Source organism: Lycorma delicatula, chromosome 5, assembly GCF_047948215.1.
Source record: "Lycorma delicatula isolate Av1 chromosome 5, ASM4794821v1, whole genome shotgun sequence".
Lineage (NCBI taxonomy): Eukaryota > Metazoa > Arthropoda > Insecta > Hemiptera > Fulgoridae > Lycorma > Lycorma delicatula.
The window spans coordinates 71125930-71146642 of NC_134459.1; the positions used below are offsets into that span (position 1 = coordinate 71125930).

At 29.2% G+C, this 20713-nt stretch overlaps 1 protein-coding gene across 2 annotated transcripts in view; it reads right to left on the minus strand.

The window, feature by feature from the left end:
* Positions 1-1157: 1157 nt before the first annotated feature.
* The window catches only part of LOC142324450 (Fanconi anemia group A protein homolog), a 57469-nt gene continuing 37913 nt past the window's right edge, over positions 1158-20713 (minus strand). The window contains exons 12-13 of one of the 2 annotated variants that reach the window (XM_075365280.1): positions 18137-18267; positions 1158-1625 (exon numbers count right to left, since the gene is read on the minus strand). In XM_075365280.1, the coding sequence (XP_075221395.1) occupies positions 18186-18267 (82 nt within the window). In that variant the 3' untranslated portion in view covers positions 1158-1625; positions 18137-18185. Of the gene's footprint in view, positions 1626-17915; positions 18268-20713 lie in introns of those variants that run through there. The other variant, XM_075365279.1, reaches the window with a different exon arrangement.

A 20713-nucleotide genomic window follows, 5' to 3' on the forward strand; every position in this document is an offset into this window, starting at 1 on the left:
TTTTTAAACAGTTAAGTTAAATAATGTTTTAATTTTGTCAATGGTTTACTAGAGATGATAAATATGATTTTAAGATAATCATGATTGAAAGATGGAAAAGACACAAACAACTCAAATAAATTTAATCCAGACAGTGGAATAACCCAGAATGCCTAGATTAGCAAAAATAAATACTTTGCTTCACAGATTCAATACATAATAAACTAACACACTTATGTAAATTATATTCATAATACCAAAATAAGCAAACTAAATGAAAAAAAATCATAGAAATCCATCCAAGATAGAACGCATACTATTAGCTCCATAAATGTTTACATATATCATAAGCTGTAAGAATATAATTTGTAATAAGACTAATTTCAAAGCTCCGTATAATTTATTTATAACTATAAAATAATTTAAAGGTAATTTTCCTTTCAGTAATATTAAAGAAAAAATAGGAATAAGTTGGAACTCATTACAATTTAATTCCAAGAAAAACTATCATTTGAAATACATATATTATTTTATTAGTTAGCAGTATTTTGGTTATGTTGACAGGTTGAATACTGAACAATAAATGCAGGAAGTGCCATCTATACATTTGTCATGTGTTTACCAGTGTGTATGTTGTCTAGACAAGTGAATGCATTCATAGAATTGTAAACTACATTGACACTTGTTTAGTAAAATATACAGTAAATACAGTACCATTGTTGTAATGTAAACCTGATGTTTGTTTAGTAGTATAGCACCACAGACTTTCCCAATGTACAGTGTTTTATCATAATGTGTTAAATGTGCAATTTTTATATGAGCTACAATTGATATAATAGATGGAGAATAGACTGTCAAATAAGAATATCATAAATATATATAAAAAACAGGCAAGTGTTATAAGGTTAAAAACAAGACCTCACTTTGCTTGGTTTATTAATAACAATGTAATTTAGATAAATTGTTAATCAATAAAACACAAATATATATATATATATATATATATACAAAAATTATTTAAAAAAATGATTTTCATGTTTGTTTTGTTTTTGATAAGTATTCTATTGATTAACAATCTAATTTCTGTTGTTATAAATAGACCAACCAAAGTGAGGTCTTGTTTTTGACCATTTAATACTTGCTTGTTTTTTTTTTTAACAAAATCATTTTCCAGCTTTTGGAGAAAGGTTCTTCTAAAAGATAGAGAGATATATAGGTAACAATTTTTCAGAAAAGTTTCATTTTGAAAATGGCAGCTGCTATCTTTGTTGTGGTGATGGAGAATTCACCACTAAACAACTGGTGCAAACTGAACACATAGTCTTCCTTCCATTCCTGATATAATGTCCTCTTGACATTCCACACAATTTCCTATTTGACTTTCAGTAAATACTTATTAGATAGATACTTCTTTTTCTTCTGTTTAGCGTCTGGAACCACCGTTAGGTATTTCAGAGGATGATATGTATGAATATAAATGAAGTAGAGTCTTGTACAATCTCAGGTCGACCAGTCCTGAGATGTATTGTTAATATTAGATACTCTTTTCTGTCTACCCTCCAGAACTACTGTAACGTATTACTTCAGTGGATGAATGAGGGATGATATGTATGGGTGCAGTCTTATATAATCTCAGTTGACCATTCCTGAGAAAAACAAACTTATTATTATTAGATACTTCACTCTTTCATATTTTTAACTGACACTTGTCCTCGAGACCGAAATAATTTCAGTGTAGTGTCAGTTGGGTGTAGAAAAATCTGCACTATATAATATTATGTCACAGTACACAGTTAAATAATAATTAAATTTACTGATTTTCATTAAAATTATTTTATATTAGTCTTATTTTGAATATATTATTTGTAAAAATTCTAAAAAAAAGGTTATAGTGAAAATACCTCAATGACAGTGTCATCATTAGATAGTGATGTCTATTGACCAAGGCAACAGAGCTTATGATCAACAATTTCATTTTTTTCTGTCTTCATTACACTTCAGTTTCACTTTAGAGTTCAATTTATTAAATACAGTACATTATATTCGAGGTTTAATGTTCAGAGATCTTAATCATAATATATACTATCACTAACCAGCAGTAGTTTCTGTGGTATTACTAGTTAATATGTATTGGCACGAAATATCATCTGCATTCGTGTCAAATACTCAAATTTAACATGAAATATGAGTATGTCTCTGATACTTGGTAATAGTATCTCGAGGGTCAGAAGAATTAATAAATTTACTATGTCTTTTATAATACTTTTTATTAATAATTGGAAGTTATTGTATTTGAAGCATGCATGAATAAGATTTTAATTATTCAATGGCTTAATGAATAATTTCAATATGAGAAATAAATAGAACCATTAAAAATTTAATTAAATTACAATTGATAACATTTTCTGATTCTACATATAAATATATATTTCATACTCTCTAATTCATATATTCTTCTTTGAGCACTGTACAAAATAAAAAAGGATTATGCCCATGCAAAGAATAAATTTGTATCATATCAATCTTGTTGAAACAAGCTGAGAATGATGACACAAAAAACAGGGAAAATCAAAAAGTACTTTTACGTAAAGTTTTTTTAGTGTCAATGTCACTTGTAAAATCAGTGTCTACCACAATTCTATTCATTTTTGTTCTAGGTAAGTCATATGATATTAGATTATTTATTCCATCCTATTGATCCAGAAAATGAATCCAGGACTGCTATGTCCGTTTGTATTTGTTAATACTAATTACGTTTCAGATCTAATGCTAGGCCAGGTTGTAAAGAGGAAGTTTTTGATATAAAATTATTGTAATCTGACTTAGAATAAAAATAAACATAATAATTATGGTCAAAGTGAATTAACATATTAAAGTGATAATTGCTCTTTATATTAAACAGACAAGAGTAATTTGTATATAAATATAAACAATTTCATTCATATGAATATGTAACAAAAAATTTCTTTGAACATCTCATTTATTTAGATGAGTAATTCAAACAAACATGTTTGATTATTTAATTTACATAGGTATAATTAAGCTTGATAAGTCATTTGCAGTAGGTGAATAACATGTTTGCCAATGAGTTTGTAGGATAATAACTAGATGTCGATAAATATTGTTAAAATTCAAGACTGAAATTTTATTTGATAAATAAAAAAAATCTCCTTTATTATATTTTGCAAATTAATTCAACATTAAACCCATGTAAAATTCATCACTAAGCTAAAGAATATGTATGTATGTATACATATATACATATATAAAAACCACCCAAAACATAATAAACAAATAAGTTAAATTTACAATATTAATTACAAGAATCAATTTTCACACAGTGGTCAATATGTTAATAGATATATATATATATATATACACATTAACATAAAATTGTTACGCCCACCAAGGAGCACATTAATCAATCCATTATTTCAAAATCCTTGGAGAATGAGCAATCTACTTCTTTTCCTCCTAATATTTTTTCATAAAGTTTTTCATCCATACAGATCTGGTTGCCCTTATTTCTTCTGTGTGATTATGTTGTACATTTCTCTTTTTTAGTACAAGTCTGATGGATTTTTCCTTTACCTTGGCTTCTCTTCCCAGAATCATTTCTTCTGTAATCTTAAGTTCTTCTAGAACTGTTTTTTACTTTGTAATTCTTGATTTTATTAAAGATTTATATCATCAATCTGGTCTCTGGCATCTATAATATGTGTTCATAATATGCTAGTCTTTGTTTTCTCATGGTATTGATGATTGATTCTGACATGATTTAATCTTGTTGAAATTTATCCACCATTTTCCTTGGCCTTTGGGTTTATTGTTTAGGATGGTTCTGAGGGCTCTTCTGTCAGCTATTTAAAGTTTATCGGTTATGGATTTAGAGTTTAGATTGAACAGGGTTTTACAGACGTATGTGGCTTCAGGTTTTACAACTGCTATATTGTCAAGTTTAATGTAAATTGATATTGATTTTTTTGTGGCCCTTGTAATTATTTCACTATCGTATTTAAATCTATTGACTATTTATTTATACATACTAGCATTTCCCTGCTGCGGCTTTGCTTGTGATATCAAAGCGGCTTCACCCGCAACATTTTTTTAACAGCAAACATATTTATTTAAAAATAAAAATTATTTAATTAAGAATACCGTTTTTAGATTTTCATTAAATTCTGATGAAATGGTAAATAAAAGTTTTTATTAAAACTTTGAAGAAGTATATGATAAACAACAAACTGTTGCTCAATGCTTAAATAGAGAAAAACAAAAAAGGGAGATAAGAAAATTGAACATTCTTTGCTGGTCATGGCTGTCTTTGTTCGCCCTTCCAGTCTAACCAGATTGCTCTGCCCCCTGGACCCTGCTGTATTCATTAAATCATGTTTGTGAGATAATAATGATATATAAAAATTAAACTCTTCAATTTATAAAAAAATATCAATGTATTGTAATTTCTTCAAAGCAACAGTTTGGTCAGTACAGGACCCAAAACTTTGAGTGATCTGAAGAATGCAGGTTTCAAAACAGTTGGCTTTCATCTTAAAATTATTAGTTACCCAAACTTCATAAGCAAAAATACATTTTGACCGGTTTTTAGCATTACCTGCCTAACCCCACTAGGAGGTAACCATACTTTGTTTCTCATTTTTTTAAACATTTTTAATTATTTTATTTTATGCTCTTTAGTCAAGCAACAGGAGGTAGGTGCAGCCAGTCACATCCCACATACAATAAAAGTGGTGGTTTTAGTTGAGCTGCCTATACTATTGCACCCTTAAAAAATCAAAACTAAAAAAAAAATTGAAAATAATTTCTAGATATTTATCTGAAGGATATTTACAAGCCCCAATATGGTGAATATTTTGTTTAGTATAGTCGGAAAGGGGAAAATTTACAATCATTCATCAAATTTTTTTTTACCTTTCTTCATCCTTTCAAATCTAGAAACTGGTTTTTAAATATTCACATGAAAATTACATACACCAAAAATCAAGTTTATATTTAAATTTGTTACCGAGAATTAAAAAAATATAGCCACAATTTAAAAAAAAATTTAAATCTATTTTAAACTTGTAATTTCAGAAAATTTAGAAATTAGTTTTTAGGTATTCACATGAGGATTTCACACATCAAAAATCAAGTTGATATATTTACTTGTAACAAAGAAATTAAAAAAAAATAATCAATTTCATTGTTACTCCATTTTTACCATTTAAACTCAGAATTTCAAAAATTCCTTTCTTAGTGTGCACTTACATTGTAAGAATGTATACAAATTTTCATCAATTTATCTTCAGTAGTTTTTGCTGGGTGTTGATGATTCGGTCAGTTGGGACGAGTTGCTCTATAGGTACAGATATATATATATATTAAAAGAAAGCAACAATACTATGAGTAGGGAAGATGTAGTAGAAAAATGAGTGAATATTTTAAGTCTTGCACGTATACCTTATCTTCTAAGTAGCAGCCCAGTAAATTAATATATAAATGATTATACAGTTGATTAACAAAATTTTATTCTAAACATAAAAAAAGTTAATTTCTATATTTTAAGATTAGCCTAATGTGTGTTGTAATTTCAGATAAGCTAGTTATTAATTTTTAATATAATACACTTAAAAATGTATCTATTAATTGAAGGAATTTTTTTTATTATCTGTATAATAATAAACAAACATTTAAGATAAACTATTTCTAATCATTATTAGTTGGTGAGTGCTACATAATAATAAATGTACTATAATATAAACTAATAATTTATTAGTTTATATTATGAACTGAATATTTTAACAGATTCCGTGCAAATAATGAGTTAATATCATGTTTTCAACTAAAGCATTAAAAATAATGATTTTTATGCATCCACATGTTTTTCATTAATCTTAATGTATGCAAATAAGTTAACAAGCCTCACTAAAAATAAATAAATAAAAATTATTAACACTGTTCATAATATTTAAAAACATTTAATTATTTTTTAAAATGGTCTCTGCAAGATACATACTTATTTTGTAATATTTTTACTCTTTGTTAGAGTAATTTCAGGAGAATCCTCTTTCTAAACATCAATCTCAATGGTAAAACATCATCTCAATAGTAATAATCAGGGCCAATCAAAGTCAGGTCAACCAGTCCATGGCGTCGACTGAAGTAGATGTTGCTTCTAATTACATTATAAAAAACAATCCACACCAAACTGTACTGAAAATGGAAGAGTGTGAAGTAAGGAAAACACCCAAAGCCTGTTTAGCAAACCCATTCACAATTATTTAACCAAATTTAAAGAGGTCACCTGTTGCCAAAGTTATATAGTTTCACTACATATTGTTGGCATTAAGTAGTTGCCACTGACTATATAAACGGAAGAGACTTAGAAAAGTTATCTCTTTTGTTTGCTTTAAAATATCCTTATTTAATTATTAATAATAATAATGTTTTAACTGCTTTCAAATAACCAAAAGAAGAGAAGCTCTAGCACTCAAAAATTTCCCAAGGTGAAACTTCTTGCAAGACATTCAAAATGTTATCAAAGGGAATTCAGTACTAGCATTTTTACTAAATAACTATTTGGGATCAGACTGGAACTGGAAATTCTGTCTATTTTTGTCACTTAGTCTATACAAAATCAATAAAATTCTGAATTTATTTAACTCTTTTGCATACTGTTAATAAAAATATCGACTAAAATAGGAATAAATATGTCCATGGCCACAGCTTTACCACAGTGAATTAAAGTATATTAAGAGTGTCATAACTTAAAAAAATAAAAATCAAATCATTAAAATTTGAAAGGAATTCGCTTAAACGGTACAAACTTCACCTTTGGTTTTAGTAATGTCCACTTCCATTATTATAAGAACTAATAAAGAAAAAATACTATTATTGCATTTTCATTGTATAAAATTAGTGGTTTTTTACTTCCTTGTATAAAGTAAGTATTGTGATCGCAAAAAATTTCAGTTTTCAGATTTCAATGGAAATATCCATTTTGACCATCCCTGAATACATTTTGACTACTTTTGGCGTGGCGTCTGTACGTATGTATGTATGTATCTTGCATAACTCAAAAACAATTATCCACAGTATGTTGAAATTTTGGATTTAGGACTGTTGTAACATCTAGTTGTGCACCTCCCCTTTTGATTGCAATCAACTTACAATTTTGGAAAGAGTGTCCAAAAAAGACAAAAAAAAATTGGATTTTGGACTTTTTCTTAACTGCAGTAATAAGCCCTCGTTACGAGCTTTTCAATTATATACCATAAGTGATACTTATTTTCATTGGTTCCAGAGTTACAGTCAAATAAAATTTTAATTAATGAAATATTTGATCTTACAAGGGGAAGCCACATCGGTTCGAATTAGACTTCATCTCCTTTTTTTTAAATTAAATATATTGATTTATTAATAACTATTAACCCATGATTAAAAATTTTTTTTACAATAAATAATTATTCAGTAATAACAATAAAAATATTCACATATATTACTTATGTGAATATGAGTAAGTAATAGAATTGGTGAAACATCTGATTAATATTAATTGAAAATTATAATTTAGAATCATATTATTTTTGGATTTTCTACTTTAATATCTGTTTAATATCATTTAATTAAACTGGAATTTCTGTTTAATTCTTTCTACATTAAAATTAACTACAGAGTGACTGAAAAATAGACCCTCACAAGAGCAACATATACACTGAAGCATACATGTTCGATCTTTGATAAATTGAAAAAAATTCTTATTTTTTAGTTCATTACTCCTCTGATATTGTTGGACAATATTCTCTCTTAGTTGGAGTTGATCATCATTTTGTTTATTTATTTTTTGTTGCCAATCATTTAATTGCTCTTTGGTTTGATATAATTCTTCTGATTTTAATTTGTGTACGTACACATTCTCTAGTTTTTAAATTTTGTCTCTCTTTGTATTCATCATCTTCTCTTAATCTTTTTATTCTTTCTTTGACTTTAACATTTTTTCCATTTTATATTTATCATATTCTCTTAATTTTTTATTCTTCCCTTGTTTTTAACATTTTCTTCCTCTTCATATTCAGATTCTTGTCGTTTTTTAAAATATATTTCTTCATGTTTTCTTTCTTTTTCCTCTATGATTGTTTCTTTTTCATTTTTTATTATTCACCAAATTATCCAATAATAAAAACTGAATTATTATTGGAAATTAATAATAACAATAAAAAAAGGATAAGAAAAAATATCAGAAGTTATTAATGAAATAAAATTTGATATCTTTTCATTTTTAAAAAAATGTGTATATGTAACTTAATAGTCGTATAAGGAATCATGTCCACAACAGATTTTTTAACCTTTTTTTTATAAAAAATTACTGTTTTTTTTAACATAAATAAATAATTTTTTTCACAATCATCTAAATAAACAGAAATGCACCTAAACATATTCACCATTGCTAATGAGTTATTATTAATAGATTATTCTTCAAATTGTTAATGTTATAAACAAACTTTGGGTTAACTGTAAATTCACAATGCATCATATGTTTTTGGACTATACTCTGGTGTCATATTATATTTATGAGATTATTAACAATTTTTCCACAAATATCAAAGACAATTCTTTCAAATGGATCAGACTCCTATATCAAAATATTTCATTTAGTCTAAAGTTATGTGTGACATGAATCTGTTACATTAATTAAGCAAAAATTACTTTCATTTTATGACAAAAATTAATATAAAAGTTGAAAATTCATCAAAAAAAAAATCAAACTAAATAGTGTACAAGTATTGTAATATAACTGTGTAAAATGAATTCTTGCCTAATAAATGAAAAATTAAGTCAGAGCCAGAGATTGATTTTAAATTGGTTTAAATCTTATTGAAAACAAATATTTATTAACTCCAGATGAAAATGCATATCTATTGGTCCAATTACAAATTCATCTGTATTCAATAAGGCTAAGGGAGTTTTGATCGGTGCAATGACATGTTTAAACAGAAAGCTAAAGAACAAATTTTCAATGGTGAAGATGTTTCAAATTTTACAACTTCAGATAAATGAAGAAATAGGAAGAAAATGCAACATCCCTACACAATTTTCATACCTTATTGAACAAATAAATAAAAAAAAAATCACAAAACAAAAAGATAAAGAAACATAGTCCACTGACTTTTATTTAATCGAAAAAAAATTTACAGACTATTAAAAAACAAAACAGAAACTTGAATCACAGCTTGGATAGAGGTGTTACATTAGTTTAAAAACTATACTTGCAGGAAATTTAGTTAAAAAAACTCTTTAATGAAAATCCATATGGGACATTCTGTCACAAACCGTACAGATTTGGTCGAAAATTGACTGACACATTTTTGATTTAGCTAAAACTTTTTTTACGTGTTCTATACGAAAAAAAAGATATACCTATTCGAGGATTTTTTCTTTTCATTTTTTTTGGAAAATAGAAAGGATTGAAAATTTAAGAATTTGGTGATTTTTGGCTTGTAGTATATTTTTAAAAAAATCATAACTCTGGTTCTATTTGAGCTACAGATGTCATTTTTTTTTTATTTTAAAGGTAAAAGAACGAGCTTTAATAAAAAAGTACTTGAAAAAAAAATTATTTACAAATTGAAATTGTTATAAACAAAGAAAATGTTTAAATCAATTTTTAACAATTGCCCCTCTCCCACGTATCAAGTTTTTAATATTTTTATCGTGTTCTCTGTCAAATTTACTTTCGAAAACGCTTTTTTTATCGATGGGGAAATAATTGTTACTATATGAAAAAATTAATTAATCTAGCGCGTTCTTCGAATCAGCTGCGTATTGGCCGTTTCTGCTCTGTCAGTACTCCTCGTGCGATTCAGTAGCATGCGCTGTGACCTGCGCGCCGATGTGACGAACCGCGCTAGATTAATTAATTTTTTTCATATAGTAATAATTATTTCCGCATCGATAAAAAAAGCGTTTTCGAAAGTAAATTTGACAGAGAACACGATAGAAATATTAAAAACTTGATATGTGGGGGGGGGCAATTGTTAAAAATCGATTTAAACATTTTAATTGTTTATAACAATTTCAATTTGTAAATAATTTTTTTTTAAAGTACTTTTTTTATTAAAGCTCGTTCTTTTACCTTTAAAATGAAAAAAAAGAAGAAATCTGTAGCTCAAATAGAACCAGAGTTATGAATTTTTTAAAAATATACTACAAGCCAAAAATCACCAAATTCTTACATTTTCAATCCTTTCTATTTCAAAAAAATTAAAAGAAAAAAATCCTCGAATAGGTATATCTTTTTTTGTCGTATAGAACACGTAAAAAAAGTTTTGTCTAAATCAAAAATGTGTCGGTCAGAAAGGTGTTCGGTTTGTAAAAGAATGTCCCATATTCATTAATAGTGAATTATGTTTAAATTAAAAATAACAGAAAAATTATACTGTTGAATAAATATTAAAAAAAAAAAAAAAAAAAATTTCTTATCTGAAACTACTTGAAAGTTCAACCAAGAAGGAGTCTGATTACTTAGAAAGATGGCAGTCATGTACTAATTTCACATTCAAACAGTAAATCCTACCAAGATGGAAGCAGTGAAGGACACTATTTGTTGATTAAGTGTAATAGAATAATCATCATCCATGTGGATGGAGAATATGGTTTTGTTTTAAAGTGGTTTTATGGAAAGCCACTTCAAGAAAATGTAATAGCATGGTAATATGAATCAAGAAAATTATTATAGGTATATTTAAGAAGAAAGTAATTCTAAATCTGGAACTGAAAACAGTAACAGTGACTGCTAATGATTCACACTAATTACTATATTGTAGAGGAAAGAAAGGATTCTAAATATGACTAGGTCAATATGCAGAAGCTGTTGAGGAATAAACAGATATGATATAAAGAAAGTATTTTAAAAGCTGAGTTATACCAATAATTTCTTTTAAACCAATATAGCTTTTTCAGTTAACAGTATTAAAAAAAGAAAAATTACAAACATTCCATTCTCAGGCTGTTTCCCAATCATCCTGATATGAATTGCATTGAGATGATTTGGGGAATAATAAAGAAACGAATAACTGCCAAAAATATTACTTTTAAATGACTGAAAAAGTTGGTTCAATAACTACTTTTGTTTGCAAGGACTGTTGCTAGCATGTAATGAAATTGGAAAATTTGTACTGGAAACAAAATTTACAGCTGATGAAAAAGTGAATTGTAAATTTAATTAGAGGTCAATAATAAAGATGAAAAAGCAAAATAAATACTGGTTTGTAACAACCTTGATGGTTTTTATCAGCAAAGATTATGTTGGCTAAACTGTCTGGTATTGAGGAAATATGATTGGGAAGTGAATGAAACCAAAATAAATGATTAACTATTAATAAATAATTAATAGCAATGTTAACTAATTTATTAGTATAAGATATACGTGTTGTTTCTTCCAGTTATTTTTATGAATCTATATTAAAAATAAAAAAATAAATTCACATATGCAGCTTTTATTCTGCATTTTACAGTAGTAATATCATTCAAACAATCTTTTTTGATTTCCATAGTTAGTTACTGAATTTAATTATTTCATTTGTTTATTAATTATAATATTTTATAATTATTTTCAATATTGTACAATTTATTTTCAAAATTTGTAAAAAGCTGCAAAATTCAGCAGCTTCAAATTATCAATATAATATAACTAGCATAATTTAAATTTTGATTATGATTTATGTAATAAGATAAACATAAAATACAAATAAACTAAAACAAAGGTATTTTCAATTCAGATAATTACTAGCCCATGCAAGGAAGGCAGGCAGCAACTGTCAACATTCAGTATGAGAGCTACACTATACAAATATTCAAAGTAGGAAGCTGTCAACCTACATTGAATATATGAACAGTGAATATGAACATACTCCATTATTTCAGCAGGTCTGGATTTAGTTTTATTCATGAATAAATGCCAATAATAGCAATAAAATAATGATATAGGTTAAAATTGTATCTGTAAATGAATTAAAAAGTAAATAAAATTAAAATATTTTGAGAACTGTATAAAAAGAACAGCACAATACTGCAAAATTGTATTTAGATAGCCCAATTTACTTAGTTCATAGAGCAAAATGTGTGAAAGGCCAAAAAAAAAAAATATTTAGAATAAAAAAATCTTCAAATGGGGATACATGAAGGTATTAGTATGTGCTCAGGGATCTTACAATGAAAATGAACTTTTATACAGATTCATGTTTGCAAGTCAAGAAGGATGTGAGAAGGGTATTTGTACCCATAGATCTCACGCTGAAATGTGCACTGATATTGAAGGTGGACATTTTGAGCAGCTGATTTTTGTTTTAAAGTGGTTTTATGGAAAGCCACTTCAAGAAAATGTAATAGCATGGTAATATGAATCAAGAAAATTATTAGAGGTGTATTTAAGAAGAAAGTTATTCTAAATCTGGAACTGATAACAGTAACAGTGATTGCTAATGATTCACACTAATTACTATATTGTAGAGGAAAGAAAGGATTCTAAATATGACTAGGTCAATATGCAGAAGCTGTTGAATAAACAGATATGATATAAAGAAAGTATTTTAAAAGCTGAGTTATACCAATAATTTCTTTTAAACCAATATAGCTTTTTCAGTTAACAGTATTAAATAAAGAAAAATTACAAACATTCCATTCTCAGGCTGTTTCCCAATCATCCTGATATGAATTGCATTGAGATGATTTGGGGAATAATAAAGAATCTAATAACTGCCTAAAGAATCGCACTGTAATATTATTACATTGCGGTAATTAAATGGTACATTAAATAATTGTTGGTTTTGTTTGGTAAAGACTGTTCAAAGAACTGCCTGCAGAGATAAAAAAATTTAATGCTGTTGATTAAAAACCTTTGAACATAAATTTTAAACCAATAACTTTGGTAGTTTATTTGTTTTAAATAAAAATATTTTTATTATAAGATTATAATTTGTAAAAAGAAGGTTGTGATATTAAAAATTGATAATAGTAGTCATACATGTATAGTAGGAAATATTTAATGCAAATTTTTAGTGTGCATTACAATCTAAAATACATCAGACTAATTTAGCTATGCTTTATTTAAGTTTTTGTGTTCAACTGAACAAATTTTTATTGCAAGAATGAGTATGTTGAGCAGTGATAAGCAATCATATTTGTAGGAGGTAGTTAAGTATCTGTATACTCTCTCTCTCTCTCTGTGTGTGTGTGAGTCTGTTTAAGAAGTTGTCAATTATAGGCTTTTTAATAATCCTAGGGGATAACTCAAGAAGGATAAAATAAAGTAAAGATGATGAGTAATTTATAGGTATAAAAGGAACACATCAAAGAAAATAAGTAGCATTTGTAAATATCTGTAGGAGCACTACAATTTTACATATGCACCCTGACTTTCTTCATCTTTTGGTGAACTGCTGATGCAATAACAAAAAAATTATGTTTACAGCATGTTTTGCAAATTAAAATAGTTAAAATTGATCAAAGAAGCCAAAAAAATGTGAAATATATGTTTGTTTTTTAATTCAAAATGAAAGTGGCTGAAATTTATACCAGACATATGAAGTATATTATATAAAAAAAATACCATGAGCATTAAGCAATTAAAAATGTGACATAGAGAATGCTTAGTTGTGGCATTATGTTACTTCATGATGTTAAAGCTTCATGAACAAATCAACTCTTCTCATCATTTGGTTAGGACCAAATGTTTACCTCCCATGTACTGCAGTCATAGCATTCAATTAACTGGTTTTCATCTATTTCTGCTACTGGAATGGTTCCTTTCAGCCAATGTAATAATGACAATATTACCATTCATGAAGCAGTGCAAAGCAGGTTATTTTCAGAGATTATTACATGTAAAGTAAATACAAACATTGGTACTCTATTGCAATAAATTTCTTCACAGTAGTGGAGGCTATAATTTATATGACTGATAGGAGAAAAATGTATATATGTATGTTGTTTCCTCCTCTATGAATCATGAGACCTTGCCGTTGGTGAGGGGGCTTGAGTGCTCAGGGATGCAGAGTAGCTGGACCGAAGGTGCAACCATATCGGAGAGGTATCTGTTGAGAGCCAGACTAAGGAATGATTCCTGAAAGAGGGCAGCAGCTCTTTCAGTAGTTGTTAGGGGCGTGAGTCAGGACGACTTAAACGGCCGTATCAACATCACTCAGTCCTCTGAGTACTGCGCAGCTGAAAGCAATGGAAAACTACAGCTGCTTTTTTTCCAAGAAAATGTGGCTCTCTGCATTTTCACATAGCAATTATGGAGGCGCCTTCCTTGGTAAAATATTCCGGAGGTAAAATAGTCCCCCGTTCGGATCTCCGGGTGGGGACTACTAAGGAAGGGGTCACCAGGAAATTAAAAAATAACATTCTACGAGTCGGAGCGTGGAATGTTAGAAGCTTGAAAAAGGTTGGTAGGCTAGAAAATTTAAAAAGGGAAATGGGTAGGACAAATGTGGATATAGTAGGAATTAGTGAGGTTCGATGGGAAGAGGAAGGCGACTTTTGGTCAGGTGATTTTAGAGTAATTAACTCAGCGTCAAATAATGGGCAGGCAGGAGTAGGATTCGTGATGAACAAGAAGATAGGGAGGAGAGTGGAGTATTTCAAAACGCATAGCGATAGAATCATTGTAATAAGGATAAAATCAAAACCTAAACCGACAACGATTGTTAACGTCTATATGCCTACAAGCGCCCATGATGATGATGAGGTAGAGTGTGTATACGAAGAGATTGATGAAGCAATTAAACACGTAAAAGGAGATGAAAATTTAATAATAGTTGGAGATTGGAATGCAAGCATTGGAAAAGGCAAGGAAGGAAATATAGTGGGTGAATACGGGCTGGGCAAAAGGAATGAAAGAGGGGACCGACTTATAGAATTTTGCACAAAGTATAATTTAGTAATTGCCAACACCCAATTTAAAAATCATAATAGAAGAATATACACTTGGAAAAAGCCAGGCGATACTGGAAGGTATCAGATAGATTATATCATGGTTAAGCAAAGATTTAGAAATCAACTCGTTGACTGCAAAACTTACCCTGGAGCAGACATTGATAGCGACCATAATTTGGTGATAATGAAATGTAGATTGGGGTTTAAAAACCTGAAGAAAAGGTGTCACATGAATCGGTGGAATTTAGAGAAGCTTGAGGAAGAGGAGGTAAAAAAGATTTTTGAGGAGGACATCGCAAGAGGTCTGAGTAAAAAAGATAAGGTAGAAAATGTAGAAGAAGAATGGGAGAATGTTAAAAAGGAAATTCTTAAATCAGCAGAAGCAAACTTAGGCGGAATAAAGAGAACCGGTAGAAAACCTTGGGTTTCAGACGATATATTGCAGCTGATGGATGAACGTAGAAAATATAAGAATGCTAGTGATGAAGAAAGTAAAAGGAACTATCGGAAATTAAGAAATGCTATAAACAGGAAGTGCAAACTGGTGAAAGAAGAGTGGATTAAAGAAAAGTGTTCAGAAGTGGAAAGAGAAATGAACATTGGTAAAATAGACGGAGCATACAGGAAAGTTAAGGAAAATTTTGGGGTACATAAATTAAAATCTAATAATGTGTTAAACAAAGATGGTACACCAATATATAACACGAAAGGTAAAGTCGATAGATGGGTGGAATATATTGAAGAGTTATACGGAGGAAATGAATTAGAAAATGGTGTTATAGAGGAAGAAGAGGAAGTTGAGGAGGATGAAATGGGAGAAACAATACTGAGATCTGAATTTAAGAGAGCATTAAAAGATTTAAATGGCAGAAAGGCTCCTGGAATAGACGGAATACCTGTAGAATTACTGCGCAGTGCAGGTGAGGAAGCGATTGATAGATTATACAAACTGGTGTGTAATATTTATGAAAATGGGGAATTTCCATCAGACTTCAAAAAAAGTGTTATAGTTATGATACCAAAGAAAGCAGGGGCAGATAAATGTGAAGAATACAGAACAATTAGTTTAACTAGTCATGCATCAAAAATCTTAACTAGAATTTTATACAGAAGAATTGAGAGGAGAGTGGAAGAAGTGTTAGGAGAAGACCAATTTGGTTTCAGGAAAAGTATAGGGACAAGGGAAGCAATTTTAGGCCTCAGATTAATAGTAGAAGGAAGATTAAAGAAAAACAAACCGACATACTTGGCGTTTATAGACCTAGAAAAGGCATTCGATAACGTAGACTGGAATAAAATGTTCAGCATTTTAAAAAAATTAGGGTTCAAATACAGAGATAGAAGAACAATTGCTAACATGTACAGGAACCAAACAGCAACAATAACAATTGAAGAACATAAGAAAGAAGCCCTAATAAGAAAGGGAGTCCGACAAGGATGTTCCCTATCTCCGTTACTTTTTAATCTTTACATGGAACTAGCAGTTAATGATGTTAAAGAACAATTTAGATTCGGAGTAACAGTACAAGGTGAAAAGATAAAGATGCTACGATTTGCTGATGATATAGTAATTCTAGCCGAGAGTAAAAAGGATTTAGAAGAAACAATGAACGGCATAGATGAAGTCCTACGCAAGAACTATCGCATGAAAATAAACAAGAACAAAACAAAAGTAATGAAATGTAGTAGAAATAACAAAGATGGACCGCTGAATGTGAAAATAGGAGGAGAAAAGATTATGGAGGTAGAAGAATTTTGTTATTTGGGAAGTAAAATTACTAAAGATGGACGAAGCAGGAGCGATATAAAATGCCGAATAGCACAAGCTAAACGAGCCTTCAGTAAGAAATATAATTTGTTTACATCAAAAATTAATTTAAATGTCAGGAAAAGATTTTTGAAAGTGTATGTTTGGAGTGTCGCTTTATATGGAAGTGAAACTTGGACAATCGGAGTATCTGAGAAGAAAAGATTAGAAGCTTTTGAAATGTGGTGCTATAGGAGAATGTTAAAAATCAGATGGGTAGATAAAGTGACAAATGAAGAGGTATTGCGGCAAATAGATGAAGAAAGAAGCATTTGGAAAAATATAGTTAAAAGAAGAGACGGACTTATAGGCCACATACTAAGGCATCCTGGAATAATCGCTTTAATATTGGAAGGACAGGTAGAAGGGAAAAATTGTATAGGCAGGCCACGTTTGGAGTATGTAAAACAAATTGTTGGGGATGTAGGATGTAGAGGGTATACTGAAATGAAACGACTAGCACTAGATAGGGAATCTTGGAGAGCTGCATCAAACCAGTCAAATGACTGAAGACAAAAAAAAAAAAAAGTATGTTGTTTAGATAAAATTTTGTTGAAGAATTAAAAATCACTAATTATTAAATAAAAACAAGAAAAAGACATCTTTGCTGGGAATATATGAATATTTAAAAACATTACCATAACTTTTAAATTTGATCAAGCTTTAAAAAAGAATAATAAGCATGATAATGGAAATGCACGAGAATAAACATAAATCAATTTTGTACAGTATGCATGAGTGTGTACTTTTATAGTTATTAGCTTGGAAATTTTATTAAAGTTAAAATGGTATATAAATGTGGTTATTATGAAAAGTCACGATTAATGAATTTATTGTTAGCTGATACATTCAATTGAGTTTAGTTATGAAATATAGAAAATCTTATTTCTGAGTATTAACGAATCAACTCAGCCTAGAAAAATAGTTGCATATCTAACAAAACAACTATGTGATCTATTGATGATATTAATGAACTAAAACTTGTAATTATAAACAAAAATTTGGGGGTAAGAAAAACCAAAAAGTTTTTGTAAAAAAGAAGAAATTTAGAAAATCTACACTTTTACCTCTAAGATAATGAATTCTATTATCTCTATTTAGATTATCTTATTTTTAGAATATAAGACATATATATATATATATATATATATATATATAAACAGAAAATATAAACTCTGATGCATTTGTATGAGGAAAATGGAATAAAGATTTTGGAAATGCACAGGAATGGGAAAGGGGATGATCAACCTGTAAAGGACTACATCTGATGAAGGCTAATTGGCTTGCATTGTTAGCTACATGTAAAATTTTATTATTTCTTATTTGATTAATCTTCTTCACAAATCATGATTAATCTTCTTCAATCATTCATGTTATACCAAATAATGTAAATAAACACATTTATTACATGCAACTTACAAAATTATTATTTTGATAATATCACAAGTCTTTGGAAAGATTTTATACTTCATGACCAGTCATCATCAGAAAAATCCATCATCATTCTAGTAACAGTCAGTCCTTCCTGCAGTTTTTTCTCATTTTCATTTCTAAAAAAATGTAATCAAATCTTTATGAAAAAACATAATTAAATAAAATCAATAAAAAAAGAACATGTGATTCTAATAAAAGAAAATGTGTTTTAATAAATATGCAAAATTATTCAATGGTGCATTTAATAAATGAAAATAATACTACATGAAAAATTGGTGAAATTTTTCAAAATCATGTTGGATTATTATAAAAATCAAAATGTTTAGAAACGCAATGTCTAAAATTTATAATAAGTAAATAAATCTGTTCATATTTATACATCTGAGACTCTTCAATCCATCTTATGAAAACAAAAGGCAAAGTTATAGCTCAGATTAACCAAGCTTCTTCAATCTCTCCCAGTAGAAAAAAGTACAAATGCTGGACAGTTTTTGTTTGTATTTTTAATCAAGTCAAATAAGGAAGAGGTTCTCAATTCAAGAGAAATGTTTTTAATCAAAATGCACAGGTTTTGATTCTTATTTTTTATTTTGTAGAGTAAGTTTATTTCAGATAACACAAGTGGAAGATTTTTTTTTAAACAAAAAATTACACGATCACACAGATGATTCGGAGATATATTTTATTTGTCTATAGCCATCATTATTTAGTACTTTATTGTTTAGGATAAGGATTAACAATTTGATATCATTCTAATATCTATTCAAAACTTCAAGAAAATCAATTGAAAAATGTATAACCAAAACAACGTTTGAGACAGTTTCACCATATGATAATTAGCATTAATCTATTAAGAAATCTATATACGAAATGTTAATTTAATCTATCTAAGAAATGTTTCTCTTCATTCCTTTCATAACTTTCATCCAGATGCTCATTTTTCACCTTTTCATAATTTCTTGTGATCATATTTTTTTCATGTGGATGGAACTATTATTATTATTGTTTTGTAAACTCATAAATTTTAAATAAACTTTAAAGTAAAGAATAAACCCTTCAAAACTACTAAAGAAAAAAAATTCCCTTCAATTCTTTAAATTTTTATTTTTGAAGTCAACGCCAAATAAAAAATTAAGAAATTATTGATATTTTTTTGATTTTAATCTAGTCCATCTTCAAAAGTCAAAATTTAAAGGAGTGGATAGTATTAATTTTTAATTGATTTTTGTTAGGGGCAATTTTTTTTTTAAGTTTATTTTATTTTACAGTACAATTTCTATTATTCATCTTTGAGCAGTAAATTAAAAATTACCCATGCAATTATACAAGGGTGAATCAAATTTAAAAGGTAATTTTGCTATTCTACGTAGCAAGCAGTTCCGAGCTCGATGGCGGAGTGTGGGGGTTAATGTTTAGTGTGTTAGAGAGGGAGAGAGGGAAACCAGCTTGGTTAGCTCCTTTGCTCTGTTCTTTAATCAGTACAGCCATGAGTGAGCAAGAGGATCCGTTGTGTGTTGCACAACATATAATCATTAAGTTTTTAACTAATGAAGGTGTTAAACCCACTGAAATTTTAACTTGTTTAAAGGTACAGTTTTGTTGACGCTACACTGTCCCAGAACTGAGTGTATACATGGACCAGACAATTTAAAGTGTAGAAAACGAGTCATGATCAACGCCGAAAGTCAAGTGTCACAGCTGACAACATCCATGCTGTTCGAAAGCTTATCGAAGGTGATCGCCAGTTCACTGTTAAAGAAATCAAGTCAGAAATGGGTATCAACTATCGGAGTGCTCAATCCATTATTACTGATCATCTTGGCTTTAGAAAAATTAGTCTTCAATGGGTTCCAAGGTTGTTGAATGAAAACCAAAAAAAGGTCAGGCTGGAAATCTGTGAGAGACTTCTGAATCGATTTCAGTAAGAAGGGGATGATTTTTTTGAGGCGCATCATCACATGTGATGAGACATGGGTCCCTCATTAAACTCTGGAGTCAAAAATGTCAAAAGAAGGTTGAGGGCTGCCCAGTGAAGATGAAAACCCGTCTGTCAGCCGGAAAAGTTCTTGCAACAATTTATTTTACTCATGGGGAGTTTTACTCACTGATTTACTTCACAATCAATTATCAGTGAACTGCGCGGCTTACTATTGCTTGCTGATACAGTCAACAAAAGTTGCCTACTGAAACAAAGGACAGGGATGCCCATCAGAGATATCATCCTCCTCTATGACAATGCCAGGCCACACACTGTGATTTTGACAAAGGATAAATTGCAAAATGCACTGGGAAACCTTTGATCACTCTCCCTTCAGTTCAGCTTTGTCCCCTGTGATTATACAGGATGATTCAAAGAAACGGGAAATTTTGAAAGTTGTGTTGGTAGCTGTGGGCAATTGGTACCACTTGATAAGTGGTGCCAGCCTCTCTAACCTAACCTGCCACTTAGTTGTCATGGATCCTTGGAGTGGTGTGCAACATGCATTTGCTATCAAAGCGTTTTACAAAAACAATGACAGTGTGGAGGGAGCGCGTAGAGAATTTCGCCATCATTTTAATCTG